Here is a 22,155-nt window from a genome sequence, read left to right as displayed (position 1 = left end):
TGTGATCATCCAAAGCTCCATTTACTTCCCCATGACACGCCGAAGTAAAGCTGAAACACTTAAACAAGATTTTCCTGAAATTTTGAGATGACAAGAGAGAAGTAGCTAAAGTAATAAGTAGCCACACCAGAAATAGGAAGCAGGATTCGCCTGCTCACCGCTCCTCTGCTAACAGCTGTGTAGAGCCACGAGTTGTTACAGATTGTGACGCTAAATCCAGAGTTAAACAGGAAAATGTAATGGGTTAAAGATGTCTGCCTTGGACATAGGAGGGATAAATGTGCAATGTATTTTCTGTGTTTAAATTAGCTAATGTGTCTGTCTCTACAGCTCCTTGGCCCATAACATTTTAGCTCTTAATCTGGATCTCATATAAGCACCTCAATCCCAGGAAAGGCTCATACCTTGAAATTGCCCTCCTGGAAGTGTATATTCCCAAGGGACTAATGAGACAGCTCCCTTTTCTGTCTCATAAAGGCCTATTTTTTGTTATTAAAGAGAATAGGGCTGTGCCCCCACATTTAGGAGAGAACCTACTCCCTCCTCTCAGGGAGCAGTGCCTTACTGGCCTAGGCAGCTCCAACTGCTATAACAAAATAACACAGACCAGGTGGCTTAAACAACAAATGTTGATTTTTCACAGTTCTGGAGGCTGGAAGTCCAAGGTCAGGGTGCCAGCATGGGCGGGTTCTAGCAAGGACCCTCCTCCTAGTGTTCAGATGCCTGCCTTCTCATTGTGTCCCTACATGACAGAGAGCAAGCTCACCTGTCTCTTGTCTCTTCTTATAAGGGCACTAATCCCATCATGAAGCTCCACTCCCAAGACTTCATTACCTCCCAAAGGCCCCAACACCACACGCCATCACACTGGGGGATGGAGTTTCAATATATGAACTTTGGGGAGACACATTCAGTCCATAGCACTTACCCACAGGCCGCAACAGAACCCTGTACACCCCCAGAGCCCAGCATTTAGTCCAGAGTTACACATAGACAGCAGTGATGGATTATTCACTCATTTTGCCCTCTTTTGTCAGCTCCAAGGAACCATTCTCCAGTACGTGAAGACACTGATCGAGGTGATGCCTAAGATATGCCGCTTGCCCCGACACGAGTATGGCTCCCCAGGTTGGTGATGGGGAGCCAGGGGCAGGGGGTAGTGATAGGAGAGTAATCCAGGCCCACCCTGTGGTGGTCAGGAGCCCTGACCATCTACCTGGAAAGGTTTGCTTCTCTAACAGGCCCACAAGCTGGCCCAGCACTGGGTTAGCATCCTACCTCCTCCATTAGCTAGATAGCCTTGAAGCATCTATAATCCCTCTGAGCAGTAGCATCATCTTCCCCAGTGAAGGTAAAGGATGCCTATTGGGCCTGCCTCCACAGGACTGCTGGGGAGCTAGGGAGGACAGCAGCTGTAGAGCATTTACAGCCTTCTTGTAAAGGTCTTTTCTAACTCAGCACCTCCAGGATCCCTTCCTCCATTTGCCCATTGGAGGACGCAGGTGCTGCAGGTGGTGATACAAGTGACATTTCTAAGGTGAGTCAGGAAACAGGAGTTTTGCCAGTCTGCCTCTGAGCAGAGAAATCATTCTTTCCTTCCCTAATAGTGAATGGCACAGGGACTGAATCTGGGGAATGGGAATTGGGAAAGGTGGAGACTGTGAGTTTGGCACCTGGTGTTTTTTCCTAAAAACCAAGCTGTCAGGTGCTGAGTGTGTGTGATTCAGAGTAGAAAAGGGCTTGGGGACACCTAGGTGGCTCAGTCGGTTAAGCGTCTGATTCTTGATTTCGGCTCAGGTCATGATCTCATGGTTCTTGAGTTCGAGCCCCGCGTTGGGCTCTGCTCTGACAGTGTAGAATCAGCTTGAGATTTCCTCTCTCTCTCTCTCTCAAAAAATAAATAAACCTAAAAGAAAGAAAGAAAGAAAGAAAGAAAGAAAGAAAGAAAGAAAGAAAAGAAAGAAAAGAAAGAAAGAAAAGAAAGAAAGAAAGAGAGAAAAGGGCTTGCCCTTGGAAGCTCTGGTTTTCAATCATAGGTGCCCCACTTACTAGCTGTGTGACTATGGGCCTGCCACTTACCCTCTCTGACCATAATCTAAAAATAAAAGTAATAGTGCCCTTCATGGTATTGTTGTATTAAATGAGATGTTGTAGATAAAGTGCTTAGCATAATACCTAGCCCTTATAAATAAGTGTTAATTCCTGTTATTAAGAATTCATACAACTTTTTGGAGGGACTGGGAGAGATTCAGGGATGCTGTATTTGCGTATGTTTGTTTTGTTCCAAAAAAGATTTGAGCCAGCCTCCTGAGTTTTCTTTAGTACTGAGCCCTGAAAGAAGTCTCACCCCTGGCCCACATGTAGAGAGGTAGGGGTTTGGTTTTTCGCCATCCCACTCAGGTCTGGGCTGTTGCTCTGTTGGCCCTTCCCATCATCCTGCCTGAGCAGGGTCAGTTTCCCACTAACTGTCTGCCTTCATTCCCCAGGGATCCTGGAGTTCTTCCACCACCAGCTGAAGGACATCATTGAGTATGCAGAGCTCAAAACAGATGTGTTCCAGAGCCTGAGGGAGGTGGGCAATGCCATCCTGTTCTGCCTGCTCATAGAGCAAGCTCTGGTGAGTCCTGAGCCCAAAGAAATTGGAGCGTCTCCAGGCTGGAAGGGACCCCCAGCCCAGCCAGAGACCTGAGGCCCCCCAGGGTATCCTGCTCAGCAGGCCCTGCAGCATAGACTTGTGTTGTCCCGTGCGGGGTATGTGCTACAGATCTGTTCTGCTCTCAGGCAGCTCTGACCATTTGAACCCTGGGAGGAACACAGGCTCTGGCGTTAGACAGACCTGGGTTCCTGTCCCAGCCCCACCTTCACTAGCCACAGGATCCCAGCAATTCATCCGAGGCTTAGTTTTCCATCTACTCATTAAACAAATAACAACTGCTTGGCTGCCACAGGCCGGTCACTGCACTGGGGGGTGGAGTCATCGTCAGCCCCTGCCCTGTGTCCTGCACAGTGGCGGGGAGACTCACACTGAGCCATGTATTCACACAGAAATGCTGTGCGTACATTACAGCAATGCTCGGAGGGAGGAGTGCAGGGTTTTGTGGGAACACAAAACAGAACCTGGTGTGGTCTTGGTGAGAAAGGGAGGACTTCCCTCAGGGGGTGACCAGGAGAAGCGTCAGGAATTGGCCTGCTGAAGAACCAGGAATCGTGGTCCAGGCTGAGGGGAGAGCACATAGTGCTCTCTTCCTTTGGTGTGATGGGAGACGGCCACGCTAACCCTCAGGGTAGTTTAGAGGCTGAAAGGAGACAAAACGTGCAAAGTGCACACAGTAAGAACTAAATAACTGGTGGTAGTTAGCAGGATGAGCACAGGCTCGCCTCCCCATACTCCCACTTCCCAGGACCACACAGACCCAGGGCACCTTTTAGTTGCCTGACCATTCGGCAGTCCCCACCGTCCCTTGTGGCTTGGTCACAGAGGCTGCCTGCCTCCTTCCCATTCTCACCAGCACTCCATGCTACCTGCTCCTCTGTGTGTGGGGTCCACAGCCCTCCAGCCACGGGGCCATGTATGCAGTGGAGTAGTGGAAGGAAAGGGAGAGGGGTGTCGCTCTGAGGGTGCATCATCTCAGCCTGGGAAGATCTCTCAGCCTCTGTGCACTCATACAGCACAGGGGTATGGAGAGCCCGTTCATTGCTGACTGCAGTTCTAGGTTGTGTGTGAATAGCCTTCATTAAGAGAGACAGATTATGACCATCCAAACATCGTGAAGGCAGAGGGTGGTACATGCTGTGAGGGCATAAAAGGGAAACCGGGATAGAGCGTGATGGTGGTCGGGAGGGATATGCTGATTTCAGAGAGGGTAGAGCTTGATATTTGTAAGAAAGAAAAAAACCTGGAATGAGCTGGAATAGAGGGGCACAGGGGACAAGATAGGAGCAGAGGAGGGAGGAACAGGTGGCAGTCCTGGGTAGGAATTCGTTGGAGTGTTGTGAAATGGAGAGTGAGGCAGAGGGTCTGATTTACTCTTGGGAAAGGCCCTTTGGGCCTTGGGAGAAGAACCAGCCATAAACACGCTGCGGCTGTTTGCAGCTGCCCAGCTCAGGGTTTGTCCTGGAGGCAGAAGCACATGGAGAGGGGAGGGAAAGGAAGGCACTAGGGAGGAGACGTAACAGGGGTAGAGTGAGATGAAAAGCTCGGAATAAGAACCCTAGTGATCCCTGCCTCTAACAGTCCCGTGTGACCCAGAGCGAGCCAGTTCACTCCACGTCTGAGGTCCCCACCTCTACAATGAGGATGTGTCCTATCTGTTCTCTCAGACCCTTCCCCGTGGAGAGGCTCAGAAATGCACACGGTTTTGCTCTCCCTCCATGAGGAGTAATTGCCTCTCTGTTCCCCTTTAAATAGACTCTTGAGACAGCTAAGTGTTCCTCTTTATGGTAACAGGTTTTGAACACGGTTCAGTGGCCTGTGTTGCCATGGCAACTTAGCCTTCAGAAGTCACAGGGATGAGTAGGAAACACAGTTCTGTTCAAGGCTTCAGAAAGATGAGGAGAGGCTCCAGGGGCACCAGGAGGGGTGGAGGTGGGGGAGGGCTGGCCCCTGAAGCCTCAGGCCTACGTGTCTCCTGTTAGCACCTTCTTTCATGAGGAGTTGTGACCCGAGAGCACCAATTAAGTTTCCCCTAAGAAGCAGACTATTGATGGGACTATAAGGACAGGGAAAATTTTTCTCAGGCAGCCATGCCAAGGTGGTCACTTGCATATATCACTGAAGACAAGAGGATACTCAGGATAAAAGACCTTCAGAGCTGAGAGAGACCTTAACAGTATATGTCCCCACCCCTCTATTCATGAGGGAGGAAGTGGGGAACCAGAGAGGGGAGCTGGTCTCCTGAGGTCTCATGGCACATCAGCAGCAGAGGTGGAAGAAGGAAAGCACAGGTTTCCAGCACTGACTCCAGTCCTGGCGGAGGCCAACAGAGCAAGAATCAGGGCCCCCACAAAGCTCTGTGCTATGCTTTCTACTTAGACAACTGGGGGAATCCCCAGGCCAACATAGTACTTTCTGAGATTAGAATGAGGCATGAGCTTTCTGGAGCCTTTGTGTTTACAGAACTGAAATAAAATAAATATTTAAATGACATATCAATTGTTCTAATTAAAGAACAATTAGCAAAAAAAGAAAGGGAGGGAAGGTGGAAGGGAGGGCCCTTAATGGCCATCCACAGAGGACCTTCTCCTGGAGGACTCTGAAGAGTTACAAAGAATAAGGTGTATGTACCCACATAGAAAATGTTGAAAGACACAATGCTGAGTGAGAAAAAGCAAGTCCCAGCACAAGACACATATTATGATGCCATATATATAAAATAAGCAAAAAAGAGGGTGGTGCCTGGGTGGCTCAGTCAGTTAAGCTTCTGCCTCTTGACTCAGCTCAGGTCTGGATTTCAGGGTTGTAAGTTCAAGCCCTGCATTGGCTTAAAAAAAATTAAAATAAACAAAAAAATAAAACCCACAAAATATACTGCATTGAAAAAAAAAATCTAGGGAAAAAAAGCATATCAGATAGTTCAGCTATTTTCTCCATGTATCAGGGAGTAAACTAGGATTAGGGGTCAACAGGGACTTTAATTTTATCTGGAATGTCTAATGTTTTGCAAGGAAAGTATTTTCAAGTATTACTATTGAACTAAAAATTAATTTAAAGAATACAAATAGTACCTAATAGTTGTAGGTTAATAATAACAGAAAAACTGGAAGAATATTGAAAAATACAAAGTAGGAAGTCTTTTGCTTGTTAATCTTGTGTTGTCTTTTTCTGATAGATTTGCAGTTTCTGGCTGTGGGTTCCATGTTGAAATATATGCTGCAAATACCTTCTTTCATTCTGTGGCTTGTGTTTTTGTTTCTAACAGGTTATTAATATATCATTAATGTGTAGGAAGAGAGGATATAAATTGAAAAGATTAATTACTTGTCTAAAGGTATACCTTTTCTCTTTAAATTAGGTGCTTATAAATATTTCTTCAAATTCAGGGTGCAATATTAGTATAGAAACCCCTACACCTATGGAGCAGGTTGCTTGCTTGGTGTTTTTAATTAAGGTCTAACATACATGGAGTAACATACAGAATATGCAGAATTCTCACCATATAGACAAAGTGAATTATCCATGTTACTGTGGGTGGGCATTTGGGTTGTTTACAGCATGATGCTGTAACAAATGAAGATACCATGAACGTTCTTGCACATTTCTGTTGGTGGATCTGTGTTCTCATTTTTATTAGGTAAATTTACTAGTAGTAGAGTAGCTAGGTCAACGTGTAGATCAATGTTTAGTTTCAGGAGCTACTGCCAAACTGTTTTACAAAGTGGTTGTGAGAGTTTATTCACTCATTCAGCAGTGTAGGAGAGTTTTAATTTCTTGACATCCTCAGGAACATTTGGAGTTGTCTTTTCAATGAAAGCCGTTCCATCATGGTATCTCATTATGGTTTTGATCTCCCTGCTGAACACTGATGCTGGGCCTCTTTCCATAAGGTAGAGCCATTTGGACAGCCTCTTTTGCAAAAGGCGGTTCAATATTTTTGCCTGTTTTTAAATTAAGCCCTCTTTTCCATATTTATTTGTACTTATTATTGATATATTGTGGATCCATAAATGGCAAATACATTTCTTTGGCTTGTCTTTTGGTAAACAGAAGTTCTTAAGGCTTGGTGTATTTATCATTTCTTCCCCCATGTGGTTGGTGCTTTTGTGACTTGTCTTAAAAAATCTTTCCTACTCTACAGTCATGAAGATGTATTATCTTCTAAAAGTTTAGAGTTTTAGCCTTTTGAGGCTTAACAGACCATTAAGTCTGTTGTTCACTTGGAGTTGATGTGTGTGTTTAGTGGGAGGTAGAAATCCATTTTCATTTCTTCCCGATTATCCCAGCAGCAGTGACTGAAAAGACCTTCTTCTCCCTGCTCTGCAATGGCAATGCCACATGCGTCATTGATCAAGTGCCCACAAAGGGTCTAGTGGTGGCAGGCTCTTAAATATTTGTTGAGTCTACCCTGAAATGAATCGGCATTCATTAGGCATCTATTTATAAGTCCTGTTATGTTTTTTTTTTTTTTCATTTTTTTAATGTTTATTTATTTTTGTGAGACAGAGAAAGACAGAATGCGAGCAGGGGAGGGGCAGGGAGAGAGGGAGACACAGACTCCAAAGCAGACTACAGGCTCTGAGCTGTCAGCACAGAGCCTGATGCAGGGCTCGAACTGACAAACCGTGAGATCATGACCTGAGCTGAAGTCAGACGCTCACCTGACTGATCCACCCAGGCACCCCAGTCCTGTTATGTTTTTAAAGGAAATTCTGTTAGTATCTCCTACCTAGTATCTAGTAACTAGTGTCACCTACCCTGGGAAATCAGAAGATTGTCATTAAGGAAATATTCCATAGTCACCAAGTTTTTTCTCAAATTTTGTATTGTGTTTGAGCCATCAGCCCATTGTTCATTATGCTGACACACACCAGAAGAGGGCCCTGTTTGTTCATGTGAAAGAGGGAAAGCCCGGTCCCTGGGAAGAAGACAGCCTGTCTGTCTGCCTCTCTGCCTTTTATGGCAGGACCTCCCATCGTCTGGGACTTAAGAGTATTCCCTGCCTTGAGCTCTGTTTATTTCTTCTTTCCTCCTTATAGTCAGAGTGGACCACAGTCAGAGTCTGGGCAGTCATTGCTCCTCTTACAGGAGGCCTTGGGCCCAAACTCATAGAACTGGGTGCCATGCAGGGTGAGTTTCACAATCTCAGCACCACTGGGATTACCCTTTGTTGTAGGGGCCCGTCCTATGCATTGTGGGGTGTTGAGCAGCACCTCTGGGCTCTAGCCTGTCTCTAGATGCTAGTAACACCCTTCCCAGTTGTGACAACCAAAAAGGTCTCCAGATACTGCCTCATATTCCTTGAGAGGACAAAACCTCCCCCTATTGAGAAACACTGATCTAGTGCAATCCCACATTTTGCAGATAGGAAGCCAAGGCCCCAAGAGGGAGATGACTTTCCCAGGGTTAAACTAGTGCAGGAGCTGGGGTGAGAACCCAGGATCCTTACAGTTAGCACACTCAGGGACAGAGGACCGCTCTACAAAGCCTCACAGGTGATGCTGTTGGCTTTGGTTTGGGTTTTAGTTCCAGCTCCACGTCTGATCCCTCTGTCTCCTGCTTCCACTTTATAGTCCTTTCTCTTTAATTTTGTTTTTCTTATTGCATAACTTAAATAAATTCATTGCCAGAAAACCCAGGGAAGCAGAAAGAAGAAAACAAAAACCACATTGCTGCACGAAGAGAGCCACTGTTCATGTTCTGAAGGACATCCTTGCAGATGTTTGTATGTTCCAGCATATCAATATTAAATTTTTTCATTGTTTTTTTTTACTTTGTTTAGTTATAAAAGTCATGCTCACCAAGCTGAGAAGAGTGGTGATCCACATGGAGTGTGGTGGGGGCAGGCGATCTTCCACTTTTTACTTTACGTTCTAAATTATTGTACAAATTTAGTGCACTAAACACTTTTTGCTTTTTTTCCCCCCCTGGAGAGGAGGTCCTCACACACTTAGCAGATGTACACAATCCTGATACATGAGAAGTAAAAAAGCAAATGCCTGCCCTTCACTGTCCATCTTAGACCTTGGCTCCATATCCCCACCTGTTCTTGATCCAGAGTTCTTTTTGCCATCACCCTGACTAACGACCCCTCCGGCTACTCAGGAGTCACGATCTGTCCCTACATCCAGGCACCGCTGAGCAGCACTCCTTGGCCTTTCTGCAAGCAGCATGTCCTCCAACCCAGACCCAGAACCCAGTGGTGTTCCAGATTAAAAATGAGTCAAGCTTTGTGGAAAGAGGGCACCTCGACTCCCAGTAATACCTCTACATGCTTTCTGGTTTTTAAGTATTTTTACATCCTTTCAGACACATCCCAGTCTGGAAACCAAACCTGCTACCCTCATCAATATATGAGGTACGGAGCAAACGTGTTCTGACTGCTGAGAGTCAGGGAGTCTGCAGACCTGACTGAGAGCCCCCCATGGGCCAGGCGGTCAGTGTGTGGGACTCCAAGATCATTGGACACAATCCCTTCCCTGATGACACTGTTCACAATCAATACCCTCAGTCTGCAGCAGAGGAGTGTTAGCCCTCCAGGGGGTAGGCAGAATGATCTCATAGCTTTTAACTATTTACTTACTCAAAAAATGAGAAAGGAACTAAGCCCTCCTGTTTATTAACACAGTGTTCCAGAGTTGATCACATAAATACATGTCAGTGGAGATGTTTGCTCAAAATTATACAAATGGAAGCTTATGGTCCAAAAGGTTTGGAGACCACCAGCCGAGATCCACGACAACAAAGTGAAAAGGGGTATAAAATAATGGAATCAGAGAGGAGGGGATGACAGGACAGATTGCCTGGTTGAGGGTCATTTTTGTATCCTCAGCACATCAGTACAGGCTTATCACCTATGTCCTATATGATGAGGGGAGGGACATATCAGCTCAGTTCTAGGTGAGGATTAGAAACATACCTGTTTATTCTCTAAAATCTTCCAAGATGATGCCATTCCATTTGAGCAAGAGGCTGCCAGTCACCTTAATCCAAAGCCACCTCAGTCCTGGAAACTTGTGGCACTTGTATCATCAGCCTGGGCCAGTAATTGCCCAGAAACCAGAGCCTTGGCTTTTCAGTTCTGCACTGATGACTCTCCCAAGAGGAGACCCCAGTGGACAGAAGGCCTAGATGCTGAGGGTTTGGGAGTCAAAATGCAGTTTGCTCTCCTGGGTGTTATTGGAGGGCAGACACCTGCAGACATCCGGGAGGTGGTGTAGTGGTCCCAGCCGCAGCCGCTCATTGCAGTCGCTCAGAAAACTCCTGAAACATCCATGCTGGTACTTCACCTGGCCCCAAGGTGGCCCTGGCTAAAATACCAGGCCAAAAGCTCCACCCCTGATTCCAGTGTGCCGCCAGGGTGGAGAGCCCCTGATCTAGAAGGAGTCTTCTTAACTAGTGCTTCCAGAGGCTAGTCACTGATGTGTTGTCATATTTCTTGCTGTATCTACAGACCACTGGTTGTATTGTTTACAAAATAATTTTAATTAACTTACTTTTTAACTTAAATTTATTTTTAAAGTGGGGCACCTGGGTGGCGCAGCCGGTTAAGCATCTGACTTTGGCTCAGGTCAGGATCTCATGGTTTGTGGGTTCAAGTCCCGCATCAGGCTCTATGCTGAAAGCTCAGAGCCTGGAGCCTGCTTCAGATTCTGTGTCTCCCTCTCTCTCTGTTCCTCCCCCACTCATGCTCTGTCTTTCTCTCCTTCAAAAATAAATAAACATTAAAAAAAAGTTTTAATTATTTTAAAAGGAAACTGTATATCACTTCCATTAAACAAAATCATTATCTCTTGCCATCATTGGAAAGCAACCAGAGGGACACCTGGGTGGCTCAATCGGTTAAGCGTCAGACATTTGATTTCAGCTCAGAGAGTGATCTTGCAGTTTGCGAGTTCAAGCCCCACATCAGGCTCCGTGCTAACAGCTTGGGATTCTCTCCCTCTCTCTGCTCCTCACCCGCTCATGCACATGCTCTCTCTCTCAATCTCTCTCTCTCTCTCTTTCAAAATAAATAAACTTAAAGAAAAAAAAAAAGCAACCAGAATAATAAATTCAACCAAAATACAACAAAGTAATGTAATCCCAGCTGCTGTCTGCCCAGACATCTGAGCCCGGGGCCTGCCGTGTTAAAAATGGAGTTTAGCAAATGTTAGACAGGTTTGAGATATGCTGGATCTAAATGAGAGGCTTTCTTACAAAGTTGTCAAAAAGACTGCTAGGGAACTAAGAGGAAAGTAAGTTTCCCTCCGTGACCCACTATTGTTAAATATCACTTCCCTGCCTCTACAATTCCCACCTTTTAGGAAATGCCTGCCTTGGGAAACGTTGATGTGCACTTGAGGGTAAGGGAAAACTACTTTTTAAGCTAGTTTCTTGGCTGTAGATCTTTCCCAGCTGACCAGACATGGTTCTGGTCCGGAACAATGATCATTTTTCCCCCTGACAATTCAGGGGGCAGGGGAAAGAGTTGAGGTGAGACAGGGTGATATATAGCATTGTTCAAGTGAGGCTCAGATTGGTGGGGAAGGACCACACACACGTGCAGACCCAGACACGCAGAATCAGATAAGATTACGGATTTATTTAGGCAGGTTTACAAAGAACTCCTGGAAGTGAGGGCCCCACGGCACAAGAGCAGTTGGAATATGTCACAGTTGAACTTTCCACTGTTCACTGGAATCCCAGACGAGAGGCTGGAAGGCTGCTGCTCGTACTTTCTGCACAAAGCTGGGTGTGGGAAGCCTAACCTGCTCCACAGGCCCTGTATCTTTGGGGCTTAACATCAGTATGCAGGAAACACTTCACTAATGGGCTACGTGTGTCCATATAAGGAAATGTTTAGAATGCTGCACTCTCTGGTTAGGCCCTGTAACCACCCTCCCTCCGGCACCCTCCCACCAGAACATCAGAGTGGGGGTTCCTGGGGGTCCTCAGCCTCCAGTTCCCAGCTCATTCTCCACGCTCACTTGACAAAGACAAAAACATAAAATACTAGTGTTAGTGCTACTGCCTTTTGGTCGCCTCAGAACTTCGAATGTTAAGAAAATATTGTTTTCAGATTGGTTTGATGGTTCCCTTCAGGAGATCAGCTAAAACTGGTACGTAGTTTTTCATCCAGAGATGGAGCCTAAAGGTAGCATCTAATGCTGTTGTATGTGGATCCGACGTGTGTGTATCACATGACCCTAGTTTTTTTAAATATGTATCCTGAGTCTGTATGGTATCCTTTATTTTTGTGTGGGTGCTTTAAAAATTTTTTTTCAATGTGTATTTATTTTTGAGAGACAGTTGAGTAGAGAAGGGGCAGAGAGGGAGGGAGACACAAAATCCAAAGCAGGCTACAGGCTTTGAGCTTTCAGCACAGAGCCTGACACGGGACTCGAACCCACGAGCTATGAGGTCATGACCTGAGACAAAGTCAGACACTTAACCGACTGAACCACCCAGGCGCCCCAAGAATGTTTTTTTTTTTAATTTTTTTTTAACGTTTATGTATTTTTGAAACAGAGAGAGACAGAGCATGAATGGGGGAGGGGCAGAGAGAGAGGGAGACACAGAATCGGAAGCAGACTCCAGGCTCTGAGCCATCAGCCCAGAGCCCGACGCGGGGCTCGAACTCACGGACCGTGAGATCGTGACCTGAGCCTAAGTCGGACACTTAACCGACTGAGCCACCCAGGTGCCCCCCAAGAACGTTTTTTAATGTAGATGCTTACAATACTGAGGTTACACAGGAGGATAATCTTGGTTTTAGGAGTTGCATGCTGAGGTATTTAAGGCTGAGTAATGCAATGACTTCAACTTGTTTTCAGTGATTCAGTAAAACATATAGAGTCACAACAGAAATAGTAAAAGAAAAGGTCATTGTGATTCTACGTCAGGAGTATAAGGATGTGCATTGTTCTTTCAAATATTTTATATGTTCAGTATTTTTCATAACACAAGTTTGAAGAGGGGAAAAGGAAACTTCATTATGGAATCCAGAAAGTTAAGAAGAAAAAGGGTCACTAAGCAGACAAGGTCACAGTGTATAAGGAGGAAGACAAGTTATGAGGGTTTTGTTTTTTCCAGCTACTTCTTTCTGTTAGTTGGTGAGATTTATTTTTGGTAACATATGCTTAGGAGCCACTTCTGACCTCATTTTTTAATTTATAGAGGCATCTTCTAGTGCTGAACACAGCCACGACTCTCATGCTGTCCATCTATTTGATTTCTAAGCAGGAAATATCAGTGTAGAATCATGGAAAGGCAGATGAAGCCAGGAAAGCTGTCCAGTCCAAACTAGAAAAAGACCCCACGGGACTTGTCAGTGGCCCTGAGAGAACTCCCAGAATGCTTCTTTCGACTGCCCTCTTCCTGTGGGCCATGGTGGGGAGATTTTCCCCGTGCTTCAGGGTCTTCAGGAAAGAAAACAAGAATGCCTTTTCCCTGTGTGCAATTTAAGAGAAATTGTCTCAAACCCAGCTTCTTTGAGGGTCACTGCCTATCCATTCTTGTTAAAGGTGAAATTTACTGGTAGGTAAAGCATTGGGGGGTAAAATGACAGCTGATTTTCTACGTAACAGCAGAGGACCTTCATACAGTTATAAATCAGATCATGCTACTCCCCTGCTTAAAACTGACAGGTGGCTTCTCATTGTACTTCAAGTTCTAGCTCCCAGCTGTGACCCACGAGGCCCCAGAAAATTCAGCCATGCCTATTCCTCTAGAGTCATTCATCTTTTATTACACTCTTTGCCTGGGTGCACAGTCCAGCCACACAGCAGACTTTGAAGGTCAGAGTACAGCTGAATCCTACCATCCTTGGCTTCTACCCAAATGCTTGTTGACATTTAGCCCCTTTGTGTTATAGTCAAGGGGCACCAAGAGGACTTCCCCCGACCCAAACAAAAGCATCTCTTCCCATCAGTGTCTGAAGTTCTCCTATTAGGGACTTTTCTTGATTTGAAATGTTACCTAATGTTTAAAAGCCCCAGGGGCACCTGGGTGGCTCAGTTGGTTAAGCATCCAACTTTGGCTCAGGTCATAATCTCACAGTTTGTGAGTTTGAGCCCCTCTGTGCTGACAGTTCCAGAGCCTGGAGACTGCTCTGGATTCTGTGTCTCCCTCTCTCTCTCTCTGCCCCTCTCCTGCCTGTGCTCTGTCTCTCTTTGTCTCTCAAAAATAAGTAAATGTTAAAAAAAAATTTAAGCCCCAGTAAAATACAAAGCCTGCTGAGATGGGTTTAGAGATAGATAGAGCCAGTACTTTAGTAGGTAATCATTTATCAAATAATTTTGAGAAGTAAGATGGTCACCCGGAAAAGGGTGCAGGGAAACCAAAAGATTCCTCCAGGCCAAAACAAAGACAAAGACAAACATTAAAAGAGAAACTCTGTTCTGTACATAGGAAGATGTGGATAGTGTATGCTAAGTGATTAAAAATAGATTACAAAAGAGTAGATATTTTATGTCCCATCATTTAAAAACATATACTTAAATGTTATATGTATAGAAGAACCAGGCAGGATAAACCTCCACAAGAGTATCTGTGATGACCCCTGGGTGGTAGGATTATAAATTTCTTCCCTTTAAAAAAAAATGCATCTGCATTTTCTCTTTTTTTTTTTTTTCAAAAATGAGCATAAATACTTAAACAACAAAAAGAAAGGGGCTAGAGTAGCAGCTTTAAAAACCCACCTGCTGTGATGAAACATACAGCCTGGTGTCTAGAGTTAACAGTGCTATGTTGTCTGCTTGAAAACTACCAAGAGTAGATCTTAAATGATCTCCCCACAAAAAATGGTAATTGTATGAGGTGAAAAAAGTATTAACTGGTAATCATTTCACAGTCGTCAAATCGGCAGTGTGTCCAGCCATCACACTGTACATCTTAAACCAACACAGTGTTATAGGTCAGTTGTATCCAGGTAAAGCCAAGGGGAAAATCTGCCAAATTAATCATTGTTCACGGGACAACCCTTGCCTGAATTAAGTATTGGGTGAACTTCCAGGAGAAAATGACAAATAGCAGGTCAGCTAACACTTAATATAAGGTAACTAAAATGTTGGTGGTGGTGGTTTTTGGAGATCAAGGATAACAAATGTGTACCTTAAGTGCCTTTGCCCCTCTTCTAACCCAAGGCACACATTGATAATCGATCCTGCTGAGCCTGAATCTGTTGTCGAAATTGCCTCCAAAAGCAGCCACTGCCTCAGTCATGAATGGTGACCCCAGTGCCACTGCTGGCACATGTGTTGCCCACACTCAAATCATGAAAAGATAGCCTTCCTCAAGATGTTTCATTCCTTTCTTTTGAACTATGATCATAATACGTCGATTTTTAAACAACAAAGTGTATCTGCTAGGAAAGGATCCTCGTAAACAGTCGATCTCCTGGCAGCCCTTAGGATGGAATGCTCTTGGACAAAATACTGTCTTCAGAAACCATTTATAGCAGACCTGGGTTTTTGTCAACTCTGCTGGAAATCGTTAACCTCCTCCCAAAAAATAAACACAGACCCTGACAAGATGGCATTATCTCCCAATAAAAGCAAAGTGGTCGGAGACCCCTGGCAACTCGTCCTGACATTCTAGGCACTGGACTGCCCTACTTTGGTATCGAGGAGGCAACTGAAATGCCCACTTCCTGTTGGTCAGATGTATGGTCCGTATAGCAAGGTAGTATGGCAAGGCATTGGACACTAACTGGGTATCCTTAACCAGTCAGCTGTTTCTGTTTCAAGGCAGCATGATTCAGGGAGGACTGTGGGTCTATGTTCCAATTAAAACTCAGACTTAATTCCATTTTTTCCATGAATTTGCTGACTTCTCATTCCAGTGATTTGCAATGAACATCATTCCCTGGGGCCTTTGCTGTTGCATTGGCCGCATTACAAGGCCAGCCCCTCCCTCCCAACACCCAGGGCTTTGGGTGTGCAGTCCAGTGGTTGGGAAGGAGATGTGTTCTGGTGGGCAGGGTCCACGGGACCTAATGATGAGTAAGGGAAACTCAGTGAGGAGATTTGGCACCTAGTAGGTTCTAACAGGCCACTTGCAGTTTAAAAACCGGCATTCCCATTTGGAGACTTGCCACAGGCACTTGCCCCTCCTGAGAAGCTAGAGGCCTTTTCCTCTCCCTTTGATGCATTTCTGGTCTTATACTGTGCAATGGTCTCCAGACTTAGTGACACTGCCTCTTTAATTGTAAGGTGCTGTATATTCCTCTGGGTATAGACAGAGTATAAGCGAAAGAGCAGAGATCTCTCAGAATTCTCTTGCTGACCTTGGCCTGGCCACTGGGCCACCTTCCTAAACCAGCCATGCCCTGTTCTTTCATTCTGCTCCACTGCTGAGTTACACAGCCTTGAATGAGACAGGAATCTTTCTGCAGAGGAACAAAGGCAGGATGTGGCCAATGCTTGACTCCCGGGTGTTCTCCTCGAAAGGGCCTATCAGAGAGCCTGGGTTCAAGTTTTGCCCCTGTACTTAATAGCTATGAGACTCCAGGAAAGTGATTAAAATCCTCTGAGCCTTAGTTTCCACACCCCAAAAATACTGGGGCTAAGTGTAAGTCTCCCCTGCTTTTTCCAAGTTTGCGTTCTGCCTTGCTTTCCCAGAAGACCTTACAACAGTACCTGTTTTCACTAACCACAAGAAATCCAAGGAGGATTTTGCTTTCAGGAAAAGAGGTGAAAAGCAAAAATAGCATTCACCCTTTGTTTTGCAGCAAGTGGCTCCAGAGCCATCATGAGTGGCCCCGCCAGACTCCTTCCCAGCAGCTACACTCAGCATCTCAGCACCAAGCTGCCAGAGCTTTGGACTGTGCTTCATCTGTGATTTATCTCAACTTATTTGGCATGCCCCTTAGAAAGATGCGTCCTGAGGTGTCAACGAAGCCAAAGAGAGGTTGTTTTTGGGGGTCTGGGAATGTTCAAAACATTTTCCATATAAATTCATGGTAATTGCTTCTTTGCTTTATGCCATTTGGCCTTAGGAAAGGTTTCGTTAGGAGCGCTCTGCCTTCAGATAGTGGGGGAAACCTATTCCCAGTCCCCAGTCTTTGTGTTGAGTGAAGTGAGGAATGTAAAGTCACCGGAGCTTCATAAGCAGGCCCTCAGCTACCATGAGTCCCTTCTCTCCTCTTCCCAGAGCTTCCCAGAGGCTTTGACTCAGCCTCGGTCCCCCAACTGAGAGCCTGGCTCCAGCCTGCCTGCAGCCCTGTCAGCTCACCCCTCCCTCTCAAGCCCCAGCAAATGGTTTCCTGCTCTCTTCACACTGATCTTCATCTTGTCTCCCCTCTGTCTGCAGTTGCACTTTTCCTGCCAATTCAAAAACTGGCACATTCTCCCCAGCCACCTTGAAGCCATCACCGTTTCCCGTCTCCTGTCTTGTCTCGTTCCTCCCAGTTCTATCCAGCCTGGGGGGATAGAACTTATCCAATGCCTGTTCTCTGAAGGAACTTTGTGTCGTTTCTCCCTCCTCCCAGTCTTCAGAGCCTTTTGTTTTATTTTCCCGAGCACAGGTGTCCTGGACTGTCTTCCCCCACTACATCGTAAACTTCGTTTAAATCTAGTTTTTCCAGTCTTACCTGTCATCGTATTTCCTGCAGCATCCAGACCCCTCTTCACCCTGTGCCCTTGGGGTGTGTGTCAGATCACAGAGCAAGCACTCAGTGGATGTTCAGTGAAGGAAAGGAAGGAAGGGAGAGAAGGGAGGAAGGAAAGAAGGAAGGGGCAGCACCAAGTGTAGAAGAGTAGCTGTCTTCCCCGTTAGGTGGTTTGTCGGTAGACAAGGAAGTACCCAGAATTTATCAGTGTCTCCTTGATCTCAGGTGCCACTGTGCACCTTCTCTTTCTTTGGTCTCATAGAGTCAGAGGAACTGAAGTGTGTGGAAGGGTCTGGTCACCTTGAGAAACGCCCACCCTTGCCTACCCTTGCATTCATGTCATTCCCTCTCCTGGAGTCCATTTGTATCCTCATGCTGATGATTCCTAAGTTTGGATCCACTCCCCAGATTCTGGGGCCCCATAGCTTACCTCTAGTTGCCTGTTAGACATCTTCTCTTGGACATCCACAGACATCAGATAATCCACCTTACCCAGATCTGATCTCAGCTTCCCTGCCGCCCGCAAACCCACTGTGTCCTTGGACCCTGTGAACAGGTGGTGCGTGTCATTTCCCTGTCTGCACCTGTATCCCAATCTGTCACCAGGTGTCCGATGTCTGCTCCCTCCTCTCCATCTCCAGGCCCTAATCTGTCTTGATCCCAACACCTCTTTGTCCCCCACTGCCCCAATCTCTTCTCTCTCTTGCAGCCACAAAGTGAAACTGCAGATTTCCCTGATGGAAACCATCAAGGTGGCATTAAGATGCCTGAGCGAGGCTTACAAGATCCTTCCCCAGCACTGAAAGCTTCAGTCTAATTCAGCTGACAGCCCCTTACCAGCTGTGGTCCCTCTTGGTCTTGGGCCTTTGCAGGAGATGTTCTCCCTCACCTGTCCAGTACTTACCCCCGTTCAGGTCTCAGCTTAGCATTCATTTTTGTGGAAAGCCTTCCCTGTCATCTTCCCCGAAAGCCTGGGTTGGTTGCCCCTCTTAATGTATTACCATAGCCCCATGCACACCCCCACTGCAGCACTTCCCACAATTTTCCATTTACTTATTTTCCTCATCATTTTGAGAAACGCCATGCATCAGGTCTGCCTCACTTAATGTTGTGTCTCCAGCACCTTGCAGTGAAACTTGTGTATAATCAATGCCTATTATTTGTCGAATGACTGAATGAATGACTTCTTTTCTGCTCAGGCTATATCTGAGTCAGAATGAAAGTGTCCATATCTTGCTTGATCTCTAGACAATAGTATGCCCATGTTCTGTATATGCTTCTTGTTGGCCTCTCCTGTCTGATCAAACGTGGGTCTTCAGTATAACTGGTCCTTCCAAGAAGACTCTCTCAGTCAGTATTTGCATGGGATATGAAACACTGCTCGGATTCTCCATCAGGACCCACAGACTTGAGGACCCTGGACTGGGGCTAGATTAGACAGCTCAACCCACAGACAGCTTGGTGGGGGTCCTGAATGAAGAAGAACTCTGATAAGTTTTTAAAAAGAAAACCCCTATAGACTGGAGGGTTTTGGAAGACTCCTAGGAGGTGAAGCTTGAATGGGGCTCCGAGGGATGGATAAGGATGAGGGAGGTTTGGGAGGGTGGGGAAAGAAAGAATTTATAGGTGTAAATTGACCAAATGAGTGGTCGGTCCAGTTTTTTACCTTAGTATCAAACCAGCAGATCTTTAAAAACTAGTGGCCTGCAAAGAAATTATTTACACAAATCCAGGATAGAGGTTACCTCTGGGGTTGGAGGAAGAGAAGTTTCAATAATTTCCTGTTTCTTCAGCCGGAAGCTGGCTCTTGACTCTTCATTTTTCAAGCTGCCTGTATATGTCACAATTCTTTCAGTTTAAAGAATGTCCGTAGCTATGACTAAAAACCCAGTAAATAAAGCAACAAATGATGTGATCCTATCAGATATGAGTGAGGCTAAAAAGTTTCTCACGTGGTGAGATTTTAAGTAATCTTCTCCTGTTTCTATGTTTGATCATTTTACTTTTTTTTTTTTTTCCCCATCCTGTATATGCATCGTGAGGGGGAGAACGTTCCACACTTCCTCAGGCTTTGGCCACCTGCACTACCATGGAGAAACAATGGTGTCAAAGTGAATTGGCCCTGGGTCTTAACCCTGTCAGCCCTACTGCTTCTTTATTGCCGTGGGCCTAGCTAGGAAATGTCACCTCCCTGAGAATCTCAACGTCCTGGCATGTAGGATGGAGATCGAAAGAGCCACCTCATAGGATATCCTGAAGTGCAAAGCGGATGATGGGTACAGAGCACCTGGCACATAGTTAGTGTTCAGTAAATGCTCACTGATTCTCCTTCCCTGAAGAACAAAGCCATTATGTTGGCATAGATTCTCAGTTCTAGGGAGAAACCCTTAGAGACCATTTAACCCAACCTCTTCATTTTGTTCCATTTAAATTATTCTTAATTGCACATGATGAATCAAATAATACAGATGAGCTTATGATGAAAAACATCATTCTTGGCTCTGCTGCACCTCGCCCCACCTGTACCCCAGTCCCCAAGGCAACTTGTTTTAATCATTTCTATTTCTAGTTGTTCTCACTGTTCTCTCCATAATGCTTAATTATATGAGGATAGCTTCTATTTCTTAATTGGCACCTTTAGACAATACCTACTGACTCCCTAGTTGGATAGATGAGATTTTAGCTCATTTACATCTCTCCTCTCTGTTCTTTAATATTTGATTATGTCACTTGTTGCTTCTGTTGCTTCCCTTATAATCAGAGATAATACACTCACACCACCATTGCTTCTCTTCCTAACATTATTTAATATCTTGACTCCTTTCTGTGAAAGATGAGGAAATTAACACCCCCAACTTGCACTTCTAACACTTCTGCCTCCTACCCCCTGTCAGCTACTTTTGCTTTTATATGATCAAAGCTGTATTTTTGTAACACTTGTATTTTCTTCTGCAACTTGTCCTTAAGTGTAGCCTAAACAAAACAAAATCATATACTAGTTACATTGTTAAATCTGCACAGATGTTTTTCCTTGCTAGACCAGGTGGCATGCTAGGATTTCGTTTCCTTCCCTCTAATTCCAGCTCAAATCCCCCAAAGCTCTTTATTTTAAAGTTAAAAAAATTACTTTCAGAGTTTTGTTTCAGATCAGTTTTTTAAAATGATATATGTACAATATAGAAAATTCAGGAAGTGCATACAAGTCGGGAAAAAAAACAGGGAGAAAGAAAGGGATAGAAAATTAAGAACACCTGAAAATCTCATCACATGGAGTACTTCTTAAAAATGTGTCATGTAATTCATACAGAGTAATCAGTAAAATTGAAGAGAAAATACTTTCCTTAGTAATAAGGGGAAACATCCAGGCCCATATAAGAAAACCCAAAACAGGAGAGATTCTGTCCCAAGTCTCAATTCCCTTTTATGCCACAGACATTCAACTTTTATTGCACATACTTACTGAGCATTTATTATCTATCGGACACTCACTGTGCTCCCTATTGGGAATAAAATACAGTTAAAAATGGACATTGTGCCTACCTTCATGAAGATGACATCCCAGTGGGGGAAGGTAGACATTAACCAGACATATAATCAGGCAAGTATAAATTCTAAAACAGGTTGCGCTCAGATGTTGAAAAGGATGTGATTCTTTGAGGGCACATAACAAGGGAACCTGCCCAAGGCGGGGAGGTATTGAGGGGGGTCAAGAAAGTCTCCCCTGAGGGAGTGATGGTTGAATTGAGATCTGAAAGAAGAGTGGCAGTTGACTAAGCAAAGGGAGTATGGGCAAGAGAGGGGCAGGGAACGTTTCAGAGAGAAGGCAAAAATTCAGTGATGAGCACACAGATGGTGCATTCAAATAACAAACGCTGCTGTGGCTGGAGCAGAAGGAGCGCAGGCCGAGTGGGTAAGAAACCTACTACTCTCAAGGCACTTCACAAGCCAGGGGCTGGGGGGTTCCTGGACAGAGTGGAAGGCCGAGTGTGGATCCTTCAAGATAGAGATTAGATAAGGAGGAGATCGACCGTTAGCATGGGCGCCCACAGTGGAGGCTGGTTTGGCTCCCTGACACAAGCCTTTGTGTGCTCGGCACTGGACGTTTTTATCCGTCGCAATGGCCTCAGCTAAGGAATGCCAGACAAATGCCTTGTGAAAGGTGTTGTGAGGTATGTAGCCGCCTCATTATGCAAATGGCCATGTAGCTCATCCTCTGGGACTTTGCAGGCAAATGCTTTCCCACCTCTATTAGGAAACCACATCCTTCTGTCTTTCCTCACCTTCATTAACAGATTGCATGAGGAGGTAGAAAACACACAGGAAGCATGCCAGCAGGAGGTTCCCCTTGCCCTAGAGAACCCCTGACACTGCAGTTGTGGATGGAGGTGGGGGGGGGGGAGGGGGGGAGTATGCAGAGGGGGACGGAACACTCCTGTCCCCCAAGGAAATCTGAAGTGGAAGCTCATTATGTGAAAGTAATAAAGCAGCAACATTGCTCTTGTTGTAGAGGATCCAGAACCTTCTTCCTCTTCCTCTCTCCCCTAAGGTGGCACCCAAGGTCAATTTTACCCACCTAAATTTAATAAAATAGAAAGCTAACGGTTCATGCAATGGTCAGCTTTTCTAGTAAGAAGACGTACCTAGGAGCCACTGAATTTTTTGGAAGAAAAGAAAACAAGAAAGATAGGAAAACTTGGCAGTGGAGCTATTGTAACCAACCATCTGCTTAGAATACTGCCATAGTTCCTCATAGCACTTAAGATAATATCCAGACTTCATACCATGCCTATGAACCCCTACATGATCTGGTCCCTCCCTACCATCAGGGCCTCAGTGTGTACTGTGATTCCCAGCATGGCATCACTAGGCTCCAGCTTACCTTCTGCCCCAGGGCCTTTGCACTGGAATGCTC

At 45.4% G+C, this 22,155-nt stretch overlaps 1 protein-coding gene across 6 annotated transcripts in view; it reads left to right on the top strand.

Annotated features, from left to right (window-relative positions):
- CYFIP2 (cytoplasmic FMR1 interacting protein 2) overlaps positions 1-22,155 on the top strand; it is a 128,931-nt gene that overhangs the window by 89,890 nt on the left and 16,886 nt on the right. For all 6 annotated transcript variants that reach the window (XM_049647895.1, XM_049647896.1, XM_049647894.1 and 3 more), the window contains 2 exons: positions 1,038-1,128; positions 2,487-2,617. In XM_049647895.1, coding sequence (XP_049503852.1) covers positions 1,038-1,128; positions 2,487-2,617 — 222 coding nt within the window. The remainder of the gene's footprint in view (positions 1-1,037; positions 1,129-2,486; positions 2,618-22,155) is intronic.

This window comes from Panthera uncia, assembly GCF_023721935.1.
Source record: "Panthera uncia isolate 11264 chromosome A1 unlocalized genomic scaffold, Puncia_PCG_1.0 HiC_scaffold_17, whole genome shotgun sequence".
Lineage (NCBI taxonomy): Eukaryota > Metazoa > Chordata > Mammalia > Carnivora > Felidae > Panthera > Panthera uncia.
Note: the sequence above shows the minus strand (reverse complement) of the source record. Positions and strands in the feature narration are given on the sequence as shown.